The sequence below is a fragment of the Manis pentadactyla genome, chromosome 4 (assembly GCF_030020395.1).
Source record: "Manis pentadactyla isolate mManPen7 chromosome 4, mManPen7.hap1, whole genome shotgun sequence".
In the NCBI taxonomy this organism is placed as follows: Eukaryota; Metazoa; Chordata; class Mammalia; order Pholidota; family Manidae; genus Manis; species Manis pentadactyla.
Genome location: NC_080022.1, coordinates 151325759 through 151350807, shown reverse-complemented (window position 1 = coordinate 151350807; position 25049 = coordinate 151325759). Strand labels below are relative to the sequence as shown.

The following is a 25049-nucleotide window of genomic DNA, read 5'->3' as shown; positions in this document are numbered from 1 at the left end:
TACCTGATTCTTACCCTCTTCTGAGAGTTTATCCAGATGAACAAGGAAGCCCCTTGGAGGAAAACACACACACAGATAATAATTAGTGATTCATGCTATTTTTCATGTCTCTCACAATGTGTATCTCTGACTTATTAGGACCAAATGGGTACCTCAGTCCATCATCACAAGCAAAATCACTACAGACCTGGGATCCTGAAAATCATTCCATGCATGCTGAGCTTCAGAACTTCTCCGTATCTGTCCCTTATAGCCCCACAGTGTCCCTGGGGAGACCTTTGTATGTGGCTTGGCATGGAGTGTAGGCAGGATTTCAGCCCCACTCACCTTCTTGGCCACTGGCCAAGTGCCCTTGTGCAGTAAGCGAACTGCTCAAGCACACCGGGCAGAAGCGTTTCACTCTCTCCAGAGGCATTTTACACCAGTATCCTTTGGACTCAGTCTCACATGTGTCACTTGCTGGTGGGTGGGGGAGAAGGTGCTTCCGTTTCCCTACTGCTTTCTCCTACAGGTTGAATCACACCAACTTATTGCTGAGTCCAACTAGCTCACTAACTTTCACATGTCAGACTCTCACTGACAAGTGAATGGGTTGTGAAATCAGCTTAAAGGTCATGACCAGCACTGAAACACAAAATATTCTTTTGAATACAAATGGAATAGAAAAAAATCAGAGTGCATAATAAGTTTGTTTTAGAAACTACTCATGCCTATATGGTACGTGTAGTGGGTCATGACATAAAATGGAGCTCACAGCCCAAGCACAATGATCAGTGGAGAAGTCCCCAGTGGGAAGGAACCGTCTTCTTCCTGCTACTCGCTCTCAGTATGACCATGGGGCAAGATCATTTCCTTTTCTCCTTCTCCATTTCTTTATTATAAGAAGTAGAGATAAATTCCTGACTGAGGTTTCTCCCAGTTAAAATTCTGTGAGGTTTGGTTAAAGGCAACAGACACTGGGGACCTGAAAGCCAGTAGGATGTGAAGGGATGATTGACAGGAAGGGCTCATATATTCGACCTTCCATCAGCTTTGAAGGAGACTAGCATCCAGGACCATGTGGCCTTCTCTGCCCTTTCCCCAGAGCCTCTGAGCAGTCCACTGGCCAGGCCTCATGTCCACCCCCAGCAGGAAGGGTACAACCAAAACCTTTCCCCCTCCAGTCGTTTTCCTTCCAGGCCTCGTGACAGCAGATGCGTCTGTGCCAGTCGCATTCTAACTCAGCTTTGGCTGGGGAGCTGCTTCTGAGAGGCAGTAGGGTAAGTACTCTTCCTGCCTTTGATGGTTTCTTCACCGTAAAATGATGTGTTTGAAATAGATGAGTTCTAACCTTTCCTCTAGTTCTAAAATTCTACTTTGCAATGGCCAGATCAATATTTACCCTGAGCCTCCTTCTTCATCCAGCACTGCCTTTCTACGGGAGCACATCTGTTTTGAAAGAAAACATGATCATGATTATCTAACATGATGACCACTATTTCCAAATCTTTATTCAACTTTTTATTTTAAATATCATCTACCAGTGGGATGATAACGGTTTTGAGGACAGGAATTCTGTTCTATTTAACTGTCCTTGGACTCTTCCACAGTACCTAACTTGAGATCGTGAGATAGCTTGCAATATATTTCACTGATTGTTTTAGATAACATTCAACAGCTAATCCCTAATAAAAACTCTTGGAACTAGGAACAGAAGTTATCTGCGAGGATCCTAAACAGCATCACTGTTTTAAAGTCCAGAACAAGAGCGGAAAAAAAAAAAAAGAACAAGAGTACAGTGCCTATTATTACTGTGACTATTCATTAATGTTGAGGAGGTCCTAATCAATGTGATAAGAAAAGTAAAGTATTGTAAGGGAAGAGACAAACATATCTGCATTTGAAGTGATGAATAACCTAAAAAGCCCAAGAGGACCAACTAAAATTTTATTGGAAATAATATGAGAATTCACTAAGATACAAAATCAAGAGATCAATATACAAAACTCAAAAGCATTCCTATATACCAAGGGTAACTAATTTTAAAATGGAAGAAAGATCCCATTTACATCAGCAAAAATGTATAAAGTACCTCAGGGTAAACTTAACAAAAAACGTCTAAGAACTATGTGATGAAAACATTAAAACTCTTCTGGAGGACTTTAAGAAGATATGAATACATGACCCGAGATACCATATTCCTAAATTGTTGTAAAGATATAAGTTCTTCCCAAATTTACCTACTAATATAAAGCAATCTTATTCAAATCCCACGATAATTTTTTTTTTTTAGATAATTATTTTTTATTGAAGGGTAGTTGACGCACAGCATTACATTACATTAGTTTCAAGTGTACAACACAGTGATAAAACATTTATATACATAATTCTAGGTTCCAGCTATCACCCTACCAAGCTGTTACAATATCTTGACTATATTCCTTATGCTATACATTACATCCCGGTTACTTATTTATTTTACCATTGGAAGTCTGTCCTTTTTTTTTTTTTTTTTTGTGAGGGCATCTCTCATATTTATTGATCAAATGGTTGTTAACGACAATAAAATTCTGTATAGGGGAGTCAATGCTCAATGCACAATCATTAATCCACCCCAAGCCTAATTTTCGTCAGTCTCCAATCTTCTGAGGCATAACTAACAAGTTCTTACATGGAGAACAAATTCTTACATAATGAATAAGTTACATAGTGAACAGTACAAGGGCAGTCATCACAGAAACTTTCGGTTTTGCTCATGCATTATGAACTGTAAACAGTCAGTTCAAATATGAATACTCATTTGGTTTTTATACTTGATTTATATGTGGATACCACATTTCTCTCTTTATTATTATTTTTAATAAAATGCTGGAGTGGTAGGTAGATACAAGATAAAGGTAGAAAACATAGTTTAGTGTTGTAAGAGAGCAAATGTACATGATCAGGTGTGTGCCTGTAGACTATGTGTTAATCCAAGCTAGACAAGGGCAATAAAACATCCACGTATGCAGAAGATTTCTCTCAGAACAGGGGGGGTGAGGTTCTAAGCCTCACCTTTGTTGATCCCCAACTTCTCACCTGATGACCCCCCTGCGACTGTGCCTGTCTTAGGTTGTTCCTCCCTTGAGGAATCTTACCCGTCTCTGGCTAACCAGTCATCTTCCGGGGCCATACAGGGAAATGTAAAGTTGGTAAGTGAGAGAGAAGCCTTATTGTTTGAAATGGTTAGCTTTTTATTTCTTTGCATATTTATGCCCTGTAGCTTCTATGCCCAGCATTTGTCTTGAGGTATCTTTACCACTTGGAAGAATTATGATACTTGGTAAATTTGATATGAGGCACAAATTCTATTTAAGGGTTGTAATTAGGAAGGAAGAAGAAAAGCTATAGAAGTAGCAGGCGGCAGAAAACCTGGGAAGATTGATTATTTCTTTGACATATCTTCTTGTAGAGTAACTTCAGCATGTACAGGTTTTAAGGTACTACTTAAATTGCGCACACACATTAACATAAGAGGAGTATAGTTACATAACCAAAGCATATCTGTAATTACCAGCCATCTCCAGTGAAACCAAGAAAACCAGTTAGGCACCTTAGGCATTTGTGAAAACTTATCTATGATATGGTGGATATTGTCCAACTGAACTTGAACAGTCTGAGAGAAATCAGACAAGTTAAAACAACCCATTCCTGGGGAATGTTCACATCCCTTGTATTCTTTTAACAGTAAATAGTCTGTAGTTGTAAGATTTTGGAGCGCTACAATTTGCACTTCTCCTAATTCTTGGTTGAGTTCCAACAGTATAGATCCAGTCACATTTGTTGTTTTACTGTATGCACAGGCCAGCTTAGATATCTCCTTCATTCCCATGGCAAGTCCAGGAGCTGGTGGGATGAGTGCATCTACAGCTGTAGCAGTGCGTGGATCTTTGTTGGGGTTTTTTGATGAGCATCTTCTGGCATGAGTCTTCCAGAGAGTGCTGATGTTGGAAGTTCTCTTTCATATCGTATCTTAGTTCATTTTGGGGGTAGCCCAATTAGGCTTTGATCTTCTGTATAAACACAAACAGACCCTTTGCATACACTTTTATATGCCCTTTATACCCTTGTGTAGAAATCATTGGAGGTTACCACACAGGAACTGCCCTTTTTGTTTTGTTTTGTTTTGTTTTGTTTTTGGTATCACTAATCTACCCTTACTTGATGAATATTATGTTTACTAGGCTCTCCCCTATACCAGGTCCCCCCTATAAACCCCTTTACAGTCACTGTCCATCAGCATAGCAAAATGTTGTAGAATCTCTACTTGCCTTCTCTGTGTTGTACAGCCCTCCCTTTTCTCCTACCCCCCCATGCACGTTAATCTTAATACCCCCCTACTTCTTCCCCCCCCCTTATCCCTCCCTACCCACCCATCCTCCCCAGTCCCTTTCCCTTTGGTACCTGTTAGTCCATTCTTGAGTTCTGTGATTCTGGTGCTGTTTTGTTCCCTCAGTTTTTCCTTTGTTCTTATATTCCACAGATAAGTGAAATCATTTGGTATTTCTCTTTCTCCGCTTGGCTTGTTTCACTGAGCATAATTCCCTCCAGCTCCATCCATGTTGCTGCAAACGATTGGATTTGCCCTTTTCTTATGGCTGAGTAGTATTCCATTGTGTATATGTACCACATCTTCTTTATCCATTTATCTACTGATGGACACTTGGGTTGCTTCCATTTCTTGGCTATTGTAAATAGTGCTGTGATAAACATAGGGGTGCATCTGTCTTTTTCAAACTGGGCTGCTGCATTCTTAGGGTAAATTCCTAGAATTGGAATTCCTGGGTCAAATTGTATTTCTATTTTAAACATTTTGAGAAACCTCCATACTGCTCTCCACAATGGTTGAACTAATTTACATTCCCACCAAAAGTGTAGGACGGTTCCCCTTTCTCTACAACCTCGCCAACATTTGTTGTTGTTTGTCTTTTGGATGGTGGCAATCCTAACTGGTGTGAGGTGATATCTCATTGTGGTTTTAATTTGCATTTCTCTGATGACAAGCTATGTGGAACATCTTTTCATGTGTCTGTTGGCCATCTGAATTTCTTCTTTAGAGAACTGTCTATTCAGCTCCTCAGCCCATTTTTTAATTAGATTATTTGCTTTTTGTTTGTTGAGGTGTGTGAGCTCTTTTTGTTTGTTGAGGTGTGTAATATTTATCAAATCTGTCATTTATGAATATATTCTCCGATACTGTAGTATACCTTTTTCTTCTATTGATGGTGTCCTTTGCTGTACAGAAGCTTTTCAGCTTGATATAGTCCCACTTGTTCATTTTTGCTTTTGTTTTCCTTGCCCGGGGAGATAGGTTCATGAAGAAGTCACTCATATTTATGTCCAAGAGATTTTTGCCTATGTTTTTTTCTAAGAGTGTTATGGTTTTATGACTGACATTCAGATCTTTGATCCATTTCGAATTTACTTTTGTGTATGGGGTTCGACAGTGATCCAGTTTCGTTTTCTTACATGTAGCTGTCCAGTTTTGCCAGCACCATGTGTTGAAGAGACTGTCATTTCCCCACTGTATGTCCATGGCTCCTTTATCGAATATTAATTGACCATATATGTTTGGGTTAATGTTTGGAGTCTCTATTTTGTTCCACTGGTCTGTGTCTCTGTGCTTGTGCCAGTACCAAATTGTCTTGATTACTGTGGCTTTGTAGTAAAACTTGACGTTGGGGAGCGAGATCCCCCCCACTTTATTCTTCCTTCTCAGGATTGCTTTGGCTATTCGGAGTCTTCAGTCATTCCATATGAATTGTTGAACTATTTGTTCCAGTTCGTTGAAGAATGCTGTTGGTTATTTGATAGGAATTGCATCGAATCTGTATATTGCTTTGGGCAGGATGGCCATTTTGACGATATTAATTCTTCCTAGCCAGGAGCATGGGATGAGTTTCCATTTGTTAGTGTCCTCTTTAATTTCTCTTGAGTGTCTTGTAGTTTTCAGGGTATAGGTCTTTCACTTCCTTGGTTAAGTTTATTCCTAGGAATTTTATTCTTTTTGATGCTATTGTGAATGAAATTGTTTTCCTGGTTTCTCTTTTTATTAGTTAATTGTTAGTGTATAGGAGAGCCACAGATTTCTGTGTGTTAATTTTGTATCCTGCAACTTTGCTGTATTCCGATATCAGTTCTAGTAGTTTTGGGGTGGAGTTTTTAGGGTTTTTTATGTACAGTGTCATGTCATCTGCAAATAGTGACAGTTTGACTTCTTCTTTACCAATCTGGATTCCTTGTATTTCTTTATTTTGTCTGATTGCCGTGGCTAGGACCTCCAGTACTATGTTAAATAACAGTGGAGAGAGTGGGCATCCCTGTCTAGTTCCCGATCTCAGAGGAAATGCTTTCAGCTTCTCGCTGTTCAATATAATGTTGGCTGTGGGTTTATCATAGATGGCCTTTATTATGTTGAGGTACTTGCCCTCTATTCCCATTTTGCTGAGAGTTTTTATCATGAATGGATTTTGAACCTTGTCAAATGCTTTTTCAGCATCTATGGAGATGATCATGTGGTTTTTCTCTTTCTTTTTGTTGATGTGGTGGATGATGTTGATGGACTTTCAAATGTTGTACCATCCTTGCATCCCTGGGATGAATCCCACTTGGTCATGGTGTACGATCCTTTGATGTATTTTTGAATTCGGTTTGCTAATATTTTGTTGAGTATTTTTGCATGTACGTTCATCAGGGTATTGGTCTGTAGTTTTCTTTTTTGGTGGGGTCTTTGCCTGGATTTGGTATTAGGGTGATGTTAGCTTCATAGAATGAGTTTGGGAGTATCCCCTCCTCCTCTATTTTTTGGAAAACTTTAAGGAGAATGGGTATTATGTCTCCCCTGTATGTCTGATAAAATTCCGAGGTAAATCCATCTGGCCCGGGGGTTTTGTTCTTTGGTAGTTTTTTGATTACCGCTTCAATTTCGTTGCTGGTAATTGGTCTGTTTAGATTTTCTGTTTCTTCCTGGGTCAATCTTGGAAGGTTGTATTTTTCTAGGAAGTTGTCCATTTCTCCTAGGTTTCCCAGCTTGTTAGCATATAGGTTTTCATAGTATTCTCTAATAATTCTTTGTATTTCTGTACGGTCCGTCGTGATTTTTCCTTTCTCGTTTCTGATACTGTTGATTTGTGTTGACTCTCTTTTCTTCTTAATAAGTCTGGCTAGAGGCTTATCTATTTTGTTTATTTTCTCGAAGAACCAGCTCTTGGTTTCATTGATTTTTGCTATTGTTTTATTCTTCTCAATTTTATTTATTTCTTCTCTGATCTTTATTATGTCCCTCCTTCTGCTGACCTTAGGCCTCATCTGTTCTTCTTTTTCCAATTTCGATAATTGTCACATTAGACCATTCATTTGGGATTGCTCTTCCTTTTTTAAATATGCTTGGATTGCTATATACTTTCCTCTTAAGACTGCTTTTGCTGTGTCCCACAGAAGTTGGGGCTTAGTGTTGTTGTTGTCATTTGTTTCCATATATTGCTGGATCTCCATTTTGATTTGGTCATTGATCCATTGATTATTTAGGAGCGTGTTGTTAAGCCTCCATGTGTTTGTGAGCCTCTTTGCTTTCTTTGTACAGTTTATTTCTAGTTTTATGCCTTTGTGGTCTGAAAAGTTGGTTGGTAGGATTTCAATCTTTTGGAATTTTCTGAGGCTCTTTTTGTGGCCTAGTATGTGGTCTATTCTGGAGAATGTTCCATGTGCACTTGAGAAGAATGTATATCCTGATGCTTTTGGATGTAGAGTTCTATAGATGTCTATTAGGTCCATCTGCTCTACTGTGTTGTTCAGTGCTTCCGTGTCCTTACTTTTTTTCTGTCCAGTGGATCTATCCTTTGGGGTGAGTGGTGTGTTGAAGTCTCCTAGAATGAATGCATTGCAGTCTATATCCCCCTTTAGTTCTGTTAGTATTTGTTTCACATATGCTGGTGCTCCTGTGTTGGGTGCATATATATTTAGAATGGTTATATCCTCTTGTTTGACTGAGCCCTTTATCATTATGTAGTGTCCTTCTTTATCTCTTGTTACTTTCTTTGTTTTGAAGTCTATTTTGTCTGATATTAGTACTGCAACCCCTGCTTTCTTCTCACTGTTGTTTGCTTGAAATATGTTTTTCCGTCCCTTGACTTTTAGTCTGTACATGTCTTTGGGTTTGAGGTGAGTTTCTTGTAAGCAGCATATAGATGGGTCTTGCTTTTTTATCCATTCTGTTACTCTGTGTCTTTTGATTGGTTCGTTCAACCCATTGACATTTAGGGTGACTATTGAAAGATATGTACTTATTGCCATCGCAGGCTTTAAATTCGTGGTTACCAAAGGTTCAAGGTTAGCCTCTTTAGTATCTTACTGCCTAACTTAGCTCGCTTATTGAGCTGTTATATACACTGTCTGGAGATTCTTTTCTTCTCTCCCTGCTTGTTCCTCCTCCTCGATTCTTCATATGTTGGGTGTTTTGTGCTGTGCTCTTTCTAGGAGTGCTCCCATCTAGAGCAGTCCCTGTAAGATGTTCTGTAAAGGTGGTTTGTGGAAAGCAAATTCCCTCAGCTTTTGTTTGTCTGGGAATTGTTTAATCCCACCGTCATATTTGAATGATAGTCGTGCTGGATACAGTATCCTTGGTTCAAGGCCCTTCTGTTTCATTGTATTAAATATATCATGCCATTCTCTTCTGGCCTGTAGGGTTCCTGTTGAGAAATCTGATGTTAGCCTGATGGTTTTCCCTTTATAGGTGACCTTTTTCTCTCTAGCTGCCTTTAACACTCTTTCCTTGTCCTTAATCTTTGCCATTTTAATTATTATGTGTCTTGGTGTTGTCCTTCTTGGATCCTTTCTTTTTTGGGTTCTGTGTATTTCCGTGGTCTGTTCGATTATTTCCTCTCCCAGTTTGGGGAAGTTTTCAGCAATTATTTCTTCTAAGATACTTTCCATCTCTTTTTCTCTCTCTTCTTCTTCTGGAACCCCTATAATACAGATATTGTTCCTTTTGGATTGGTCACACAGTTCTCTTAATATTGTTTCATTCCTGGAGATCCTTTTGTCTCTCTCTATGTCAGCTTCCATGCATTCCTGTTCTCTGATTTCAATTCCATCAATGGCCTCTTGCATTCTATCCATTCTGCTTATAAACCCTTCCAGAGTTTGTTTCATTTCTGCGATCTCCTTTCTGGCATCTGTGATCTCCTTCCGGACTTCATCCCATTTCTCTTGCGTGTTTCTCTGCATCTCTGTCAGCATGTTTATGACTCTTATTTTGAATTCTTTTTCAGGAAGACTGGTTAGGTCTGTCTCCTTCTCTGGTGTTGTCTCTGTGATCTTTGTCTGCCTGTAGCTTTGCCTTTTCATGGTGATAGGAATAGTTTGCAGAGCTGGGATGAGTGACGGCTGGAAGGACTTCCTTTCTTGTTTGTTTGTGGCCCTCCTCTCCTGGGAGAACAGCGACCTCTAGTGGCTTGTGCTGCGCAGCTGCACGCAGACAGGGTTTGTGCTTCCTGCCGGGCTGCTATGGAGTTAATCTCCGCTGTTGCTGTGGGCGTGGCCTGGCTCAGGCAGCTACTCCAAGGTGGTGGAGTCGCCTTGGAGCAGGAGCGGCTGGGAGGCTATTTATCTCCGTAAGGGTCCTCCCTGCTCCCTGCAGCCCAGGGGTTAGGGTGCCCAGAGATCCCCGGATTCCCTACCTCTGGATTAAGTGTCCTGCCCTGCCCCTTTAAGACTTCCAAAATGCACCCCCAAAACAAAACAACGACCGTCAGAAAAAAAAAAAGAAAAAAAATTTTAAATTAAAAAAAAAAATTTTTTTTTAATTAAAAAAAAAAAAAAGGTGGTCGCTCGTTTTTCTTTATTCTCCGGTGCCAGCCTCAGGCCTCTGCTCACCGGTCTTGCTGCCATGTTTCCCTAGTATTGGGGTCCCTATCCCTTTAAGACTTCCAAAAAGCGCTTGCCAAAACAAAACAGCAAAAAAGCAAAAAAAAAAAAAAAAAAAAACATGGTCGCGCGATTTTCTTATGTCCTCCGACACCCGGCCTCCAGTGTCCGCTCACTGTTCTTGCTGCCCTGTTTTCCTAGTATCGAGGGCCCTGCACTCTGGCCCGGATGGCTGGGGCTGGGTGTTCGGCAGCCCTGTGCTCCGTCTCCCTCCCCTCTGCCTGCTCTTCTCCGGCGGGAGTTGGGGGGATGGGCGCTCGGCTCCCGCCGGGCCGGGGCTTGTATCTTACCCTCTTCGCGAGTTGCTGGGTTCTCTCAGGTGCGGATGTGGTCTGGATATTGTCCTGTGTCCTCTGGTCTTTATTCTAGGAAGGGTTGTCTTTGTTATATTTTCATAGATATATGTTGTTTTGGGAGGAGATTTCCGCTGCTGTACTCACGCCGCCATCTTCCGCCCCTCCCCATGATAATTTTTAAACTAAAATCTAGCCAGCTAATATTTTTCTGGAAAATATTAGAAAATATGAAGGAAAAGCTATGAAATGTATGAATAAGATCAAAGGGCAGGAGCTCACTCTATCAGATGTCAAAATAAGTTCTTTAGCACCTGGAATTAAATAGTGTCTTAATAGTACAAGAAAAGATAACTGGATCAACAGAACAGAGTCCAGACACAGACAGTATTTTTTATCAGTGAAGAAGAAATGAACAACTCAGTACAGGATTTTAAAACGATTGGATCTTCATGTGGGAGAAAAAGTTAGATTCTCTGCCTCAACCTCACTAAACAGCAAGTAAAACAAATTCTGGATGGATTAAAAAATACAACAACACATGTTAACCAGAAGAAAATATCAGGCACTGTTTTTATACCGTCAGGTGGCAGAGGCCTTCCTGCAAACCCACGCCCGCCGGGTCCTGTGGAGGGACTGGCGGCAGGGCTGGCATGCAACCTGCTCTTGCCATTGTCCTTCTCTCCCCTGGATCGTTTGTCTTCCTCTAGATTTAGAAAACTTTTACACTAAATATACTAATCCTTTCAGTGGCTTTCATTGAATTTCAATGTCTCAAATATTTCTGAGGGTTTTTATCTTCAATGAGGAAAACAACAGTGGATGGAGGGGCACAGACTTTGCACTTCAGCACCACTGGGTTCTACCTTTGGGGCCTCAAGTTGATCTCCCTCATCTGTGAAAGAGAGATGGTGATATCATCCTTCCAGGAGTGCGGGAGTTAAATCAGAAAACGTATGGCGAATTTGGCCTGAAGTTTGACATAAATCAGTACTAAGTCTACTGACGGTGTCACAGGCAAGGTGACCAAATCTATCAAGGCATCATATCAAAGGCTTGTCATATCAGGCTTAGAAGGCTCTTTCCCACCACAAGATATAAAAATATTGCTTATGGCTTCTATTTTTTTCTAATACTTCCATGGATTCTTCTTTTCTTTTTGTTGAAATATGTTTATTTAAGGTGATAAATAGAGATCTGCTGTTATTTCCCCCCCCCCCCATATAGTTAGGGAGCTGTTCTATTAACATTTATTCATCTTCTTCTACCGATGAGAATATTAAAAGGTGACATTTCAAAAGTCCTATTAACACATGGGTCAGTCTATTGCTGGACTCCGTATGCTACCTCAGATCATTGTTAGGTGGCATTGTTCCTTACTGTGGAACTGACATTGCCTCCTCTTTCCCCCTTGAACACCATTACTGTCTACCACAGGAAAAACATTGCATGGTCTCTGTCCTCAAAAAGCTTATCATCTAAGTGAGGAGAAGAAACAATGAAACCATATACATACTTACATATATATAAATGCAAGGTTAAACTACATGGACATTAAAAGCACTATGGAAGCTTATATGAATTCCAAAACAGCAAAAGGACTTCTGTCACCTGGGGTACAGTGGTCACTGACTGGGCAATGGCCAATGACTCCCTTCCCAGAGGCCTTGGCAAGCTGACCCCATGCTAGCTACCAGTGTCCTAGACTCAGAGACTCTCCAAGAGAGAACTCACTCGGTGCAATCTCAACTGATTAGTATCACAGCATTGATAAAAAGTCAGAATGCCAGAGTATGACATGACAATGAGAAATATATCTGTTCCACACACAGACTAGCTGTGTCTACACAACCAGGGGGTTTCAGGTCATCACAGGGAGAGGCCTCTGTGGCACACTAAAGCGACCTGACCAAGTGACCTTCAGGTACAAGTTTCTCTTTAGCAGTTCATCCATCCAGTCAGGTTTTACTCAAGACAGATAGGCCAGGAAGCCATTTGGTCCTTAAATATCTCTACCTTGAAGTTTTGACCTCAAGGCTGTGGTCTTGTTTGCTTTCTATTGCCCTAGACTGAATGATTATATTATTGTACAAAAGACAGAAGTGCACTTTAAAATATTTAGTTCACTTAAACGTTTCCATGTTTATAAAAAAATATTTCAACATTTGTGTTCTGATCAGTAAAGAAAATTAATTGTTATAACCCTATAAAAATAACTATCTCTGCTCTGCTCCACCGTGTGTTGACCTTGGTGTTTCTCTCTTGGGGAGCTGACGTTTAAAAAATTGCTTATCATATTAACATCGCAGGGGAGAGGAATGCCTCATCATGGGCTCTAAGAAATGGTAGTAAGTCTCACAGAAGGACTAGGACCAGAACTGGAGTATTTAGGCAAGGGTTCATGAAGAAACATGAACTTGAGTTGGCTTTCAGAGACTCAACGGACTTCTACAAGGTGAAAGAAGGGAATTTTAAATGGGCAAAGGAACAGACAAAAGTAGGAATGGGCATGTGACTGGGCATCCTGGGTAGTCGCTCTGGCTGGAAAGAGGGCTGCCACGACAGTAGAAAAGGTACACATAGGAAATGAGGTTGGGTTCATCGCGTAGAGTCAGGATTACCGGCTAATTAAATCACTCTGTTGTTGTCAGCCCTGCCTGTTGGGAAAAGTAACAAACCATTCTGTTATTGAACAAAAGGCAGGCAGGCAAGCCAGCTCCAGAAGGACCGTCAATACCAAGTGCTTTAGAAACCCAGACACGGGCTTTTGGTTGCAGTAATCTGACTGTACCTATCTCCACAATGCCTTACGTGATGGGGAAGAAAGTTGCTAAGTAAATCTAGTGAATCAACAAGATCACACTTTTATCTTTTAGCCGTGTCCTTTCTTCCAGGGTGACTTATCGCTCATGAGGGTGGAGATTACACATCCCTCATAATTCCAGTCAACAAGGAAAGAAATCATTGGTAGAAAGGGAATGACTGATGTCAAATTGACTTAGTTTTGAGTTGAAGATATTTTACTGTCACGTCAACTCTGGCCTTCTTAAACTTCTCAAAACAGTCTAATGGCTCATTATCTCGTGTCAGTTCCACGGAGATCTCCTGAAAGGGGGATTTCTTTATAAAAGTCTCAGGCATATACTTTGCAGGAAGAGAATAAAGCATATGTTGGTCCTGGTGACTAAGAAGGAATATCAAGTATAAGAGGTGGGAGAGAGACTTTGATTTTTAGTTTGTGGATTCTGAATCTAAAGACAGACTATCCTCTGGAATCCTGGACTAAGTGTCCTTACCTTAATGAGACAGAAAGCTGCAATCAACAGCAGCACTGCTCCTGTCACTGACAATGCCAAGATGACTTTGATTCGATACCCATGCACCAGAACTTTTGGGAACTGAAAAAATAATGGAAAAAGACTTTTCAAAAACAAAGAGGTGGAAAGGATAAAAGCTCTTATAACATCTCATTATTTCAGGCAAGTAACATAAATGTTTTTGAAGAGTGTACCAAATGTAATGCTAATGATAAATCTGCCTTGTCTTGGTTTACCTTGGGTGTTAGGTCCCCTCCTCGCCTACCCCAGCAATTGTGGCATCATTCTCTACATGAGCACAGTGGGAGATCCCTGTCTTCCCCAAAGGCCCAGGCCAAGACAAGACACAGACTAGGGGCTGCGGTCTTCCTGCCGGGGTGTTTCAATGCCATGTCCCAAACTGACTAACAGGCTGGGGGGCAATGTTTTGGGAGTTATCCTCACCTCATGGATCTCCTGCTCTTCCTGTTCACTCTGGGCTTCTGGACTCCCATGGATGTAGTTTTCTGTTTCCCACTAGTCTGTATCCCAGTCTGCCCTGGGCTCCTTTGCTTCTTGCTGCTCGCTGAGAAGCTTCATCAGGAGGCCGGTTTGGAAGATGAGCTTGGCACAGGCTGGTTTCAGGTGGGTCTCCGAGCAGCCCATTTTCAAATTCCAGAAAACATGAGAAATGAGCCTTTTCACATCAGTGTTGGTGATGAGGGACCGCAGCTGCTCATTTAGCTGAGCTTTGCGGTGGCCACCTGGAGATGAGCTCCCTGGGAAAGGGAAGGCTGTTGTTGTGGACGGTAAGTCAGTGTCCACATTGTTGTGTTCCCGTTGTGTTTCTTTGGTTAGTTTCGGGCTTGGATCCAAAAGAGAAAATAAATCTGGAAAAGGATTTTTCTGAGAAGTCAGTGCTGACGAAGTAAAGGCCCCTTGTGAAAGAGAGTTCATAAGGCTCATTTAGGTGAATGGAGGCTTGTTCACAACCATCGGGCTATTGTGTGAACCTTTGTTGCTGAACTGTCTACTCATTTTGGCCTTGAGGATTTTGTGACCCGCATGCCGCAAAGATTCAGGAAAGAGGTACTTTTCTCTTAAGTGTGAGGTTGGTTCAGAAGCCTTCATATTTCTCATTCTAGCACTCGCAGCTTCTAAAACAAAAATACTGTCAGCTAGGTCTTTCGATTTTGGTTTAATCTCAGGTAGAGATTTTGGAGTATTGGAAGCAGGAGGCCTGCCCATCAAGTACTGGACAGAAGGGACGGCTGCCTCCTGTTCCCTTCGGAATGAAGACTCTGTGCTGAAGGAGCTTCCTGCGGTCTCCCTCGGGGGCTGCGCCACGTAAGGCTGCTCCGGCGCCCTTGGGGATGCCGTCGTGAGCCCTTTTTTCTCGGCCGTGCTCTCCGCAAGGAGCTGGGCCCTCTGCTTCCCGTTGATGCCAGCCTTCCTCATTTGTCTGCGTCGCCTCTTCCGAATGCCCTTTGGGCCCTTGATGACCACCTTCAAAGGCCCCAGCCTCCACCCTACTCTCTGAATTTCTGGTGGGCTGTTTTCTTTTAATTGGGCAGTTTCCAATGTTTTAGTGGAGATTTGATGGTGAAATCTGGGATTCAGAAGTTTGGAACGTAGAGGCATGGCATCTATGATATCTTCCAGAACAGAGATTATTTTCTGTTTATTTTTCTCAGTTGAAATGCTGGATCCAGGTGGAAGAGAAGTGTTCTCTGCGTTGTTTTGCAAAGGCCCCACAGGCTCATCTCCTTGTAAGTTTGAAAGAAGAGGTTTAATGAATTGTAATAATGCTGATTCTGCACCTTCCATATATCCAGAGAAATAAGATAATACGTAGCTAAGTGCACTTTCCTTGCTAAAGTCTCCTTGCTCATTTTGGAAGCCTGACAAACTGATGGCATTTTTGTCTGCGGCCGCCTTCTCTGGCTCGATAGTCAGCTCAGGGCTGCTACTCTTCTTCCGGGATTGTAAAGCCTTCATGAACAACCCTTCTGGGTCCCCTATAGATGTTTCATCATCTGTCAAAAAGAAGAGATTGCTTTTCATCTTACTACGCTGATGGACAGTGACTGCAATGGGGTTGGGGCTGGGCAGAGGGGACTTGATAGTATGGGTGAATGTCAAAACCACAACGTTGCTCATGTGAAACCTTCATAAGATTGTATATCAATGATACCTCAATTTAAAAAAAAGGAGAGACTGCTTTTGATAATGAAAGACTGATGAGACAGCTTTTTGTCCGTCCATAGCCATATATCTCAGTAAAACAGATCGGGAATCAGCAAACATTTGAGGTTCGATTAGGAGAAAAATAAACACAAACTTAAACCTATGGTCTGCAACAACAAAAAGAGAGAAATATGTCTTTTGAAAGAGCCGCTTCCTGCTAGGAACACTCCATAGTGCAAAATAGAGTACTATGTGCAGTATTAGGCCATTGGGGACCATGGCCTGTGCTCAAGAAAAGCCAAGGCTAAAAGACAAATACTCGCCCTCAGCTAGATTCTCTGCAGATCTAACAGTCACTCCTCACGTTCATATACCCCATCCTGTAGTGCTTCAGACGTAAAGAGAGTGTGCAGCTTTCTCTCTCCACCTCTGCAGTGTGTTCCTGTTCTTGCTACCATCACAGATGACCACACCACCACCACACACTGCGAACAAGTACTCTTCTACATATGCCCTTCTCCACCTACCCACCTATTCCTTTGCTTGGTCCCTGCTTCCATATATCCCAGCCCCTATGAGAGAAGGCTCTATATAAGGGGAAAAAACAAAAACAAAAAAACACCATGTCTACCCTGGCTCTTTGCTTAAATTTGAGCAGGGATCTGGGGTGTGGGTTAAGAGAGCTGTCAGGTTGTTTTGTCAATGTGGAATATTCAATAAATCTATGGAACAATACTTGAGGTCCTAAAATGCAAAAGGGAAAAAACAAAATTTTTTCAGATGCCTGCTTTGCTTTCATTTAATTTCATTTCTAGTATTTCCTGCTTTACTTGGGGAACCATCCAAAGCTTCTGACTACATGAAAGTCGAGGGCAGCTGCACAAGTTCATTGGCCAGCTGGGTTTATTTTCCAGAAGAATTACAAGCATTTTTGGAGGTGGTGGTGAGGGTCAGAGGAGGAGGTAAGGGTTGTGAGGAAGGAGGAGCATGGGCTTGCAGAGAGCCCCAAACTGAGGCTAGCAGACCTGAGCACTAGGCTACGATCTATACCACTTTGATCTCCTTTTTCCTCATCTATAAAAGTAGAGTGAAAATGCCTGTTTTGCCCACCTTTAGTGGGAAAAGGGAATGATATAACTGGCAAGAAAAAAACATTTTTAAAATAAGTAACCCTGTATTTATAGAAGAAGCAGAGTATTATTTATGATGTGCCCCAGATCATTTTATGATGTGCCCCAGAGACCTGTATTCAAGCTATCTGAGCAAGAAAGGACATTTTGAAACTCATCACGTTAGTGCCAAGGAAACCTACTACATAGAAAAATGCTTAAAAGCACCTGAGTGTTTTTGGGGATAGAAAGGCTTGAGTTCAGAGCAAATTTAGAGTTGGACAGTCTAACAACACAAGAGCCTTCCCATCCATTAGAAGGGCTGAGCAGCAGCTTCTGGTTATAGAACCAGAAACTCTCAAGTTCCAAAGAAAACTTTCATAAAATAGCACTATTAGTACTCCTCTATAAAAATTGCAAAAACAAAATAAACAAAAACATATCTATACTTGTCCTACAAGACAAAGGGCATGTGAGACCTAGTGCATATAAAATCAGTTTGTGAAGTGTAATACATGTATGAGTAAGTTCTCATTCAGGGGTTAAGCACCAGGCAGAGAGCACAGTACACATCATGTGGCCACTAATGTTCATTATTTCCCGTTCCGTTCCTTTCTCTTGTTCCTTTAAGTATGTGGGTCGCTGTCACTGTTAGCTTAATAATGTAACTGAGAATCTGTCTTTTAGCAAAGGAGTAGTTCTAAGAAATGTAGGGAGTTGAGATCTTAATGAATTGATAAAAATAATGCAATTAGAAGATGGAGCCATGATGGTGGTGCGAGTAGTTCAGTGGAAATCTCCTCCCAAAAACATGTATATTTATGAAAATACAATACAACTATTCCTAAAAGAGACACCAGTGGATACAGTACAACCGCCAGGATACATCTACATCTGCTGGAACTCAACATCACACAAAGCGGGTAAGATACAAGCTGTGGCCAGGTGGATCCCAAATGCTCCCCAATCCCAAAACACGGCGGGAAGAAAGGAGTCGAAACAGGGAGGGAGTGAAAGCCCAGGACTCCTAAACTAATAGCTCTAGAAATCCGCACCCGGAACACAGACACGAGGTGCACGGGGTGCTGTATATTAGAGAAACGGAAAAGCAAAACCTGTGGGCAGGTCCCCGGAACCGGCACCCCTGAGACAAAAAGAAAAGCGAGTGCTTTCTGCAAGTCTTAAAGAGATAGGGACCCCACAGCTAGATGAAGTCGTCCCGGCACACTTAGCCAGCAGCTGGGAATCCTGGGGAACTTTAGGTGCTCTAACCCCCTGGGTGGCGGCGCAGCTCTGAAGCCCCTCACCGCAATAAGCAGCCTGCCAGTCATTTACCCAACTGGTGTGGACCCTGACACGTAAGCCCAGAAGTGGGAGAGAGGCGGCACGCACTGGGGGTGGCAGCGCCAGAGGGGCCTGGGAGAGGCCTGTGCAAGCCCGCGGTGGCAGCGACCAAGTGGCTGGGGAGAGGCCCGAGCGAGCCTGCGGTGGCAGCAACTGAAAGGCCCAGGAGCAACCCACACGTGCTGGCAGCACCAGGGGGGACCGGGAGCGGACCGCGGGAGCTGGTGGCGGCAGCAGAAGAGCAGACCAGGAGCAGCTGTGCCCCCAGGAGCCACGTGGAATTCCAGCCCAATGCACAGCCGCCCAGGCCAGACCGAAAGGCCGCTGCCAGCACACACCAGCACGGCAGGGCCGACACTTTCATGGGGGAGTGCACTCGACACACCTGCCACTCCCCGCAGGGCTCTGTGCTGAGACCCCGTGCACAGCAGCTTAGGGGATTAAACCGGTGGCTGCTCCACAGGTGTGGGTAACCGACACAGGCAGTGGAGAAGGGCAAGTTGCCCAGCAAGCAGGAAAGGACTTTCTTCTCCCAGCTGACACACCCGCTACCTGCCTACAGCCACCGCTATCACCATGAAAAGGCAGAAGAATTTGTCCACTCCAAAACAGGCCAGCCAACCCCTGAGAGAGGACCTGCGGAGATAGACTTAACCAGTCTCCCGGAAAAAGAATTCAAAATAAAAATCATAAACGTGCTGATGGATCTGCAGAGAAATATGCAAGACCTAAAGGAGCAAGTACAGAGGGAGACTACAGAAATAAAACAATCTCTGGAAGGACTTAAAAGCAGAATGGATGGGATGCAAGAGGCCATCAATGCACTAGAAACCAGAGAACAGGAATGCGTAGAAGCTGATGCAGAGAGAGACAAAAGGATCTCCAGAAATGAAACAATATTAAGAGAACTGTGTGACCAATCCAAAAGGAACAATATCTGCATTATAGGGGTGCCAGAAGAAGAAGAGGGAGAAAAAGGGATAGAAAGTATCTTTGAAGAAAGAATTGCTGAAAACTTCCCCAAACTGGGGGAGGAAATAGTTGCTTAGACTACAGAAGCACACAGAACTTCCAAAAGAAGGGACCCGAAGAGGACAATACCAAGACACATAATAATTAAAATGGTAAAGATCAAGGACAAGGACAGAGTATTAAAGGCAGCCAGAGAGAGAACACAGGTCACCTACAAAGGACAACCACCAGGCTATCATCACACTTCTCAACAGAAACTTACAGGCCAGAAGAGAATAGCATGATATATTTAATGCAATGAAACAGAAGGGCCCCGAGCCAAGGATACTGTACCCAGCACGATTATCATTTAAATATGAAGGAGGGATTAAACAATTCCCAGACAAGCAAAAGTTGAGGGAATTTGCCTCCCACAAACCACCTCTACTGGGTATTTTAGAGGGACTGCTCTAGATGGGAGCAGACCTAAAAAGAGCGCAGAACAAAACACCCAACATATGAAGAATGGAGGAGAAGGAATAAGAAGGAAGAGAAATAAAGAATCATCAGACAGTGTTTATAATAGCTCAATAAGCGAGTTAAGTTGGAGAGTAAGATAGTAAAGAAGCTAACCTTGAACCTTTGGTAACCACAAACTTAAATCCTGCAATGGCAATAAGTACATATCTTTCAATAATCACCCTAAATTTAAATGGACTGAATGCACCAATCAAAAGACACACAGTAATAGAATGGATAAAAAAGCAAGACCCATCTATATGCTGCTTACAAGAGACTCACCTCAAACCCAAACACATGCACAGACTAAAAGTCAAGGGACGGAAAAAGATATTTCATGCAAACAACAGGGAGAAAAAGGCAGGGGTTGCAGTACTAGTATCAGACAAAATAGACTTCAAAACAAAGAAAGTCACAAGAGATAAAGAAGGACATTACATAATGATAAAGGGATCAGGCCAACAAGAGGATATAACCATTATAAATACACATGCACCCAATACAGGAGTACGAACATATGTTAAACAAAGACTAACAAAATTAAAAGAGGAAAAAGAACACAAAGCATTCATTTTGGGAGTCTTCAGCACACCACTCACTCCAAAGGACAGATCCACCAGACAGAAAATAAGTAACGACACAGAGGCACTGAACAACACACTAGAACAGATGGAACTAATAGACATCTATAGAACTCTACATCCAAAAGCAACAGGATACACATTCTTCTCAAATGCACATGGAACATTCTCCAGAAAAGATGACATACTAGCTCATAAAAGGAGCTTCAGTAAATTCAAAAAGATTGAAATCCTACCAACCAACTTTTCAGACCACAAAGGTATGAAACTAGAAATAAATTGTACAAAGAAAGCAAAAGGGCTGACAAACACATGGAGGCTTAACAACATGCTCCGAAATAATCAATGGATCAATGACCAAATTAAAATAGAGATCAAGCAATATATGGAAACAAATGAAAACAACAACACAAAACCCCAACTACTGTGGGACGCAGCGAAAGCAGTCTTAAGAGGAAAGTATGTAGCAATTCTGGCATATTTAAAGAAGGAAGAACGATCCCAAATGAATAGTCTAATGTCACAATTGGAAAAAGAAGAACAAATGAGGCCTAAGGTCAGCAGAAGGAGGGACATAATAAAGATCAGAGAAGAAATAAATAAAATTGAGAAGAATAAAACAATAGAAAAAAATCAATGAAACCAAGAGCTGGTTCTTTGAGAAAATAAACAAAATAGATAAGTCTCTAGCCAGACTTATTAAGAGAAAAAGAGAATCAACACACATCAACAGAATCAGAAACGAGAAAGGAAAAATCACGACGGACCCCACAGAAATACAAAGAATTATTAGAGAATACTATGAAAACCTATATGCTAACAAGCTGGAAAAGGTAGGAGAAATGGGCAACTTCCTAGAAAAATACAGCCTTCCAAGACTGACACAGAAAGAAAGAGAAAATGTAAACAGACCAATTACCAGCAATGAAATTGAAGCGGTAATCAAAAAACTACCCAAGAACAAAACCCCCGGGCCAGATGGATTTACCTCGGAATTTTATCAGACATACAGAGAAGACATACTACCCATTCTCCTTAAAGTTTTCCAAAAAATAGAAGAGGAGGGAATACACCCAAACTCATTCTATCTAGCCAATATCACCATAATATCAAAACCAGGCAAAGACCCCACCAAAAAAGAAAACTACAGACCAATATCTTGGAAGGAAGTAAAAAAACCACATGATCATATCCTAGATGCTGAAAAAGCATTCAAGAAAATTCAACACCCATTCATGATAAAAACTCTCAACAAAATGGGTATAGAGGGCAAGTACCTCAACATAACAAAGGCCATATACGACAAACCCACAGCTAACATCACAGCTAACAGCAAGAGGCTGAAAGCTTTTCCTCTGAGATCAGGAAGAAGACAGGGATGACCGCTCTCCCCACTGTTATTCAACATAGTACTGGAGGTCCTAGCCACAGCAATTAGACAAAACAAAAAAATACAAGGAATCCAGATTGGTAAAGAAGAACTTAAACTGTCACTATATGCAGATGACATGATATTGTACATAAAAAACCCTAAAGACTCCAATCCAAACCTACTAGAACTGATATCAGAATACAGCAAAGTTGCAGGATACAAATTAACACACAGAAATCTGTGGCTTTCCTATACACTAACAAAGAACCAATAGAAAGAGAACTCAGGAAAACAATTCCATTCACAATTGCATCAAAAAGAATAAAATACTTAGGAATAAACCTTACCAAAGAAGTGAAAGACCTATACTATGAAAACTGTAAGACACTCTTAAGAGAAATTAAAGAGGACACTAACAAATGGAAATTCATCCCATGCTCTTGGCTACGAAGAATTAATATCGTCAAAATGGCCATCCTGCCCAAAGCAATATACAGATTCGATGCAATTCCTATCAAATAACCAACAGCATTCTTCAACGAACTGGAACAAATAGTTCAACAATTCATATGGAATGACTGAAGACTCCGAATAGCCAAAGCAATCCTGAGAAGGAAGAATAAAGTGGGGGGGATCTCGCTCCCCAACGTCAAGTTTTACTACAAAGCCACAGTAATCAAGACAATTTGGTACTGGCACAAGCACAGAGACACAGACCAGTGGAACAAAATAGAGACTCCAAACATTAACCCAAACATATATGGTCAATTAATATTCGATAAAGGAGCCATGGACATACAGTGGGGAAATGACAGTCTCTTCAACACATGGTGCTGGCAAAACTGGACAGCTACATGTAAGAAAACGAAACTGGATCACTGTCGAACCCCATACACAAAAGTAAATTCGAAATGAATCAAAGATCTGAATGTCAGTCATAAAACCATAACACTCTTAGAAAAAAACATAGGCAAAAATCTCTTGGACATAAATATGAGTGACTTCTTCATGAACCTATCTCCCCGGGCAAGGAAAACAAAAGCAAAAATGAACAAGTGGGACTATATCAAGCTGAAAAGCTTCTGTACAGCAAAGGACACCATCAATAGAAGAAAAAGGTATACTACAGTATCGGAGAATATATTCATAAATGACAGATTTGATAAATATTACACACCTCAACAAACAAAAAGAGCTCACACACCTCAACAAACAAAAAGCAAATAATCTAATTAAAAAATGGGCTGAGGAGCTGAATAGACAGTTCTCTAAAGAAGAAATTCAGATGGCCAACAGACACATGAAAAGATGTTCCACATAGCTTGTCATCAGAGAAATGCAAATTAAAACCACAATGAGATATCACCTCACACCAGTTAGGATTGCCACCATCCAAAAGACAAACAACAACAAATGTTGGCGAGGTTGTAGAGAAAGGGGAACCGTCCTACACTTTTGGTGGGAATGTAAATTAGTTCAACCATTGTGGAGAGCAGTATGGAGGTTTCTCAAAATGTTTAAAATAGAAATACAATTTGACCCAGGAATTCCAATTCTAGGAATTTACCCTAAGAATGCAGCAGCCCAGTTTGAAAAAGACAGATGCACCCCTATGTTTATCACAGCACTATTTACAATAGCCAAGAAATGGAAGCAACCCAAGTGTCCATCAGTAGATAAATGGATAAAGAAGATGTGGTACATATACACAATGGAATACTACTCAGCCATAAGAAAAGGGCAAATCCAATCGTTTGCAGCAACATGGATGGAGCTGGAGGGAATTATGCTCAGTGAAACAAGCCAAGCGGAGAAAGAGAAATACCAAATGATTTCACTTATCTGTGGAATATAAGAACAAAGGAAAAACTGAGGGAACAAAACAGCACCAGAATCACAGAACTCAAGAATGGACTAACAGGTACCAAAGGGAAAGGGACTGGGGAGGATGGGTGGGTAGGGAGGGATAAGGGGGGGGGGAGAAGTAGGGGGGTATTAAGATTAACGTGCATGGGGGGTAGGAGAAAAGGGAGGGCTGTACAACACAGAGAAGGCAAGTAGAGATTCTACAACATTTTGCTATGCTGATGGACAGTGACTGTAAAGGGGTTTATAGGGGGGACCTGGTATAGGGGAGAGCCTAGTAAACATAATATTCATCAAGTAAGGGTAGATTAGTGATACCAAAAACAAAACAAAACAAAACAAAACAAAAAGGGCAGTTCCTGTGTGGTAACCTCCAATGATTTCTACACAAGGGTATAAAGGGCATATAAAAGTGTATGCAAAGGGTCTGTTTGTGTTTATACAGAAGATCAAAGCCTAATTGGGCTACCCCCAAAATGAACTAAGATACGATATGAAAGAGAACTTCCAACATCAGCACTCTCTGGAAGACTCATGCCAGAAGATGCTCATCAAAAAACCCCAACAAAGATCCACGCACTGCTACAGCTGTAGATGCACTCATCCCACCAGCTCCTGGACTTGCCATGGGAATGAAGGAGATATCTAAGCTGGCCTGTGCATACAGTAAAACAACAAATGTGACTGGATCTATACTGTTGGAACTCAACCAAGAATTAGGAGAAGTGCAAATTGTAGCGCTCCAAAATCTTACAACTACAGACTATTTACTGTTAAAAGAACATAAGGGATGTGAACATTCCCCAGGAATGGGTTGTTTTAACTTGTCTGATTTCTCTCAGACTGTTCAAGTTCAGTTGGACAATATCCACCATATCATAGATAAGTTTTCACAAATGCCTAAGGTGCCTAACTGGTTTTCTTGGTTTCACTGGAGATGGCTGGTAATTACAGATATGCTTTGGTTATGTAACTATACTCCTCTTATGTTAATGTGTGTGCGCAATTTAAGTAGTAGCTTAAAACCTATACATGCTGAAGTTACTCTACAAGAAGATATGTCAAAGAAATAATCAATCTTCCCAGGTTTTCTGCCGCCTGCTACTTCTATAGCTTTTCTTCTTCCTTCCTAATTACAACCCTTAAATAGAATTCGTGCCTCATATCAAATTTACCAAGTATCATAATTCTTCCAAGTGGTAAAGATACCTCAAGACAAATGCTGGGCATAGAAGCTACAGGGCATAAATATGCAAAGAAATAAAAAGCTAACCATTTCAAACAATAAGGCTTCTCTCTCACTTACCAACTTTACATTTCCCTGTATGGCCCCGGAAGATGACTGGTTAGCCAGAGACGGGTAAGATTCCTCAAGGGAGGAACAACCTAAGACAGGCACAGTCGCAGGGGGGTCATCAGGTGAGAAATTGGGGATCAACAGAGGTGAGGCTTAGAACCTCACCCCCCCATTCTGAGAGAAATCTTCTGCATACGTGGATGTTTTATTGCCCTTGTCTAGCTTGGATTAACACATAGTCTACAGGCACACACCTGATCATCTACATTTGCTCTCTTACAACACTAAACTA

General features: G+C 41.5%; 1 protein-coding gene across 1 annotated transcript; it reads right to left on the bottom strand.

The window, feature by feature from the left end:
- Nucleotides 1–1187: 1187 nt before the first annotated feature.
- Nucleotides 1188–15954, bottom strand: LOC130683492 (leucine-rich repeat-containing protein 37A2-like). Its single transcript, XM_057501193.1, has 3 exons — nt 13997–15954; nt 13532–13633; nt 1188–1428 (listed from the first exon to the last, which is right to left on the bottom strand). The coding sequence occupies exon 1, from the start codon at nt 15689–15691 to the stop codon at nt 14498–14500; it is 1194 nt and encodes a 397-aa protein (XP_057357176.1). The 5' UTR covers nt 15692–15954; the 3' UTR covers nt 1188–1428; nt 13532–13633; nt 13997–14497.
- Nucleotides 15955–25049: the final 9095 nt, after the last annotated feature.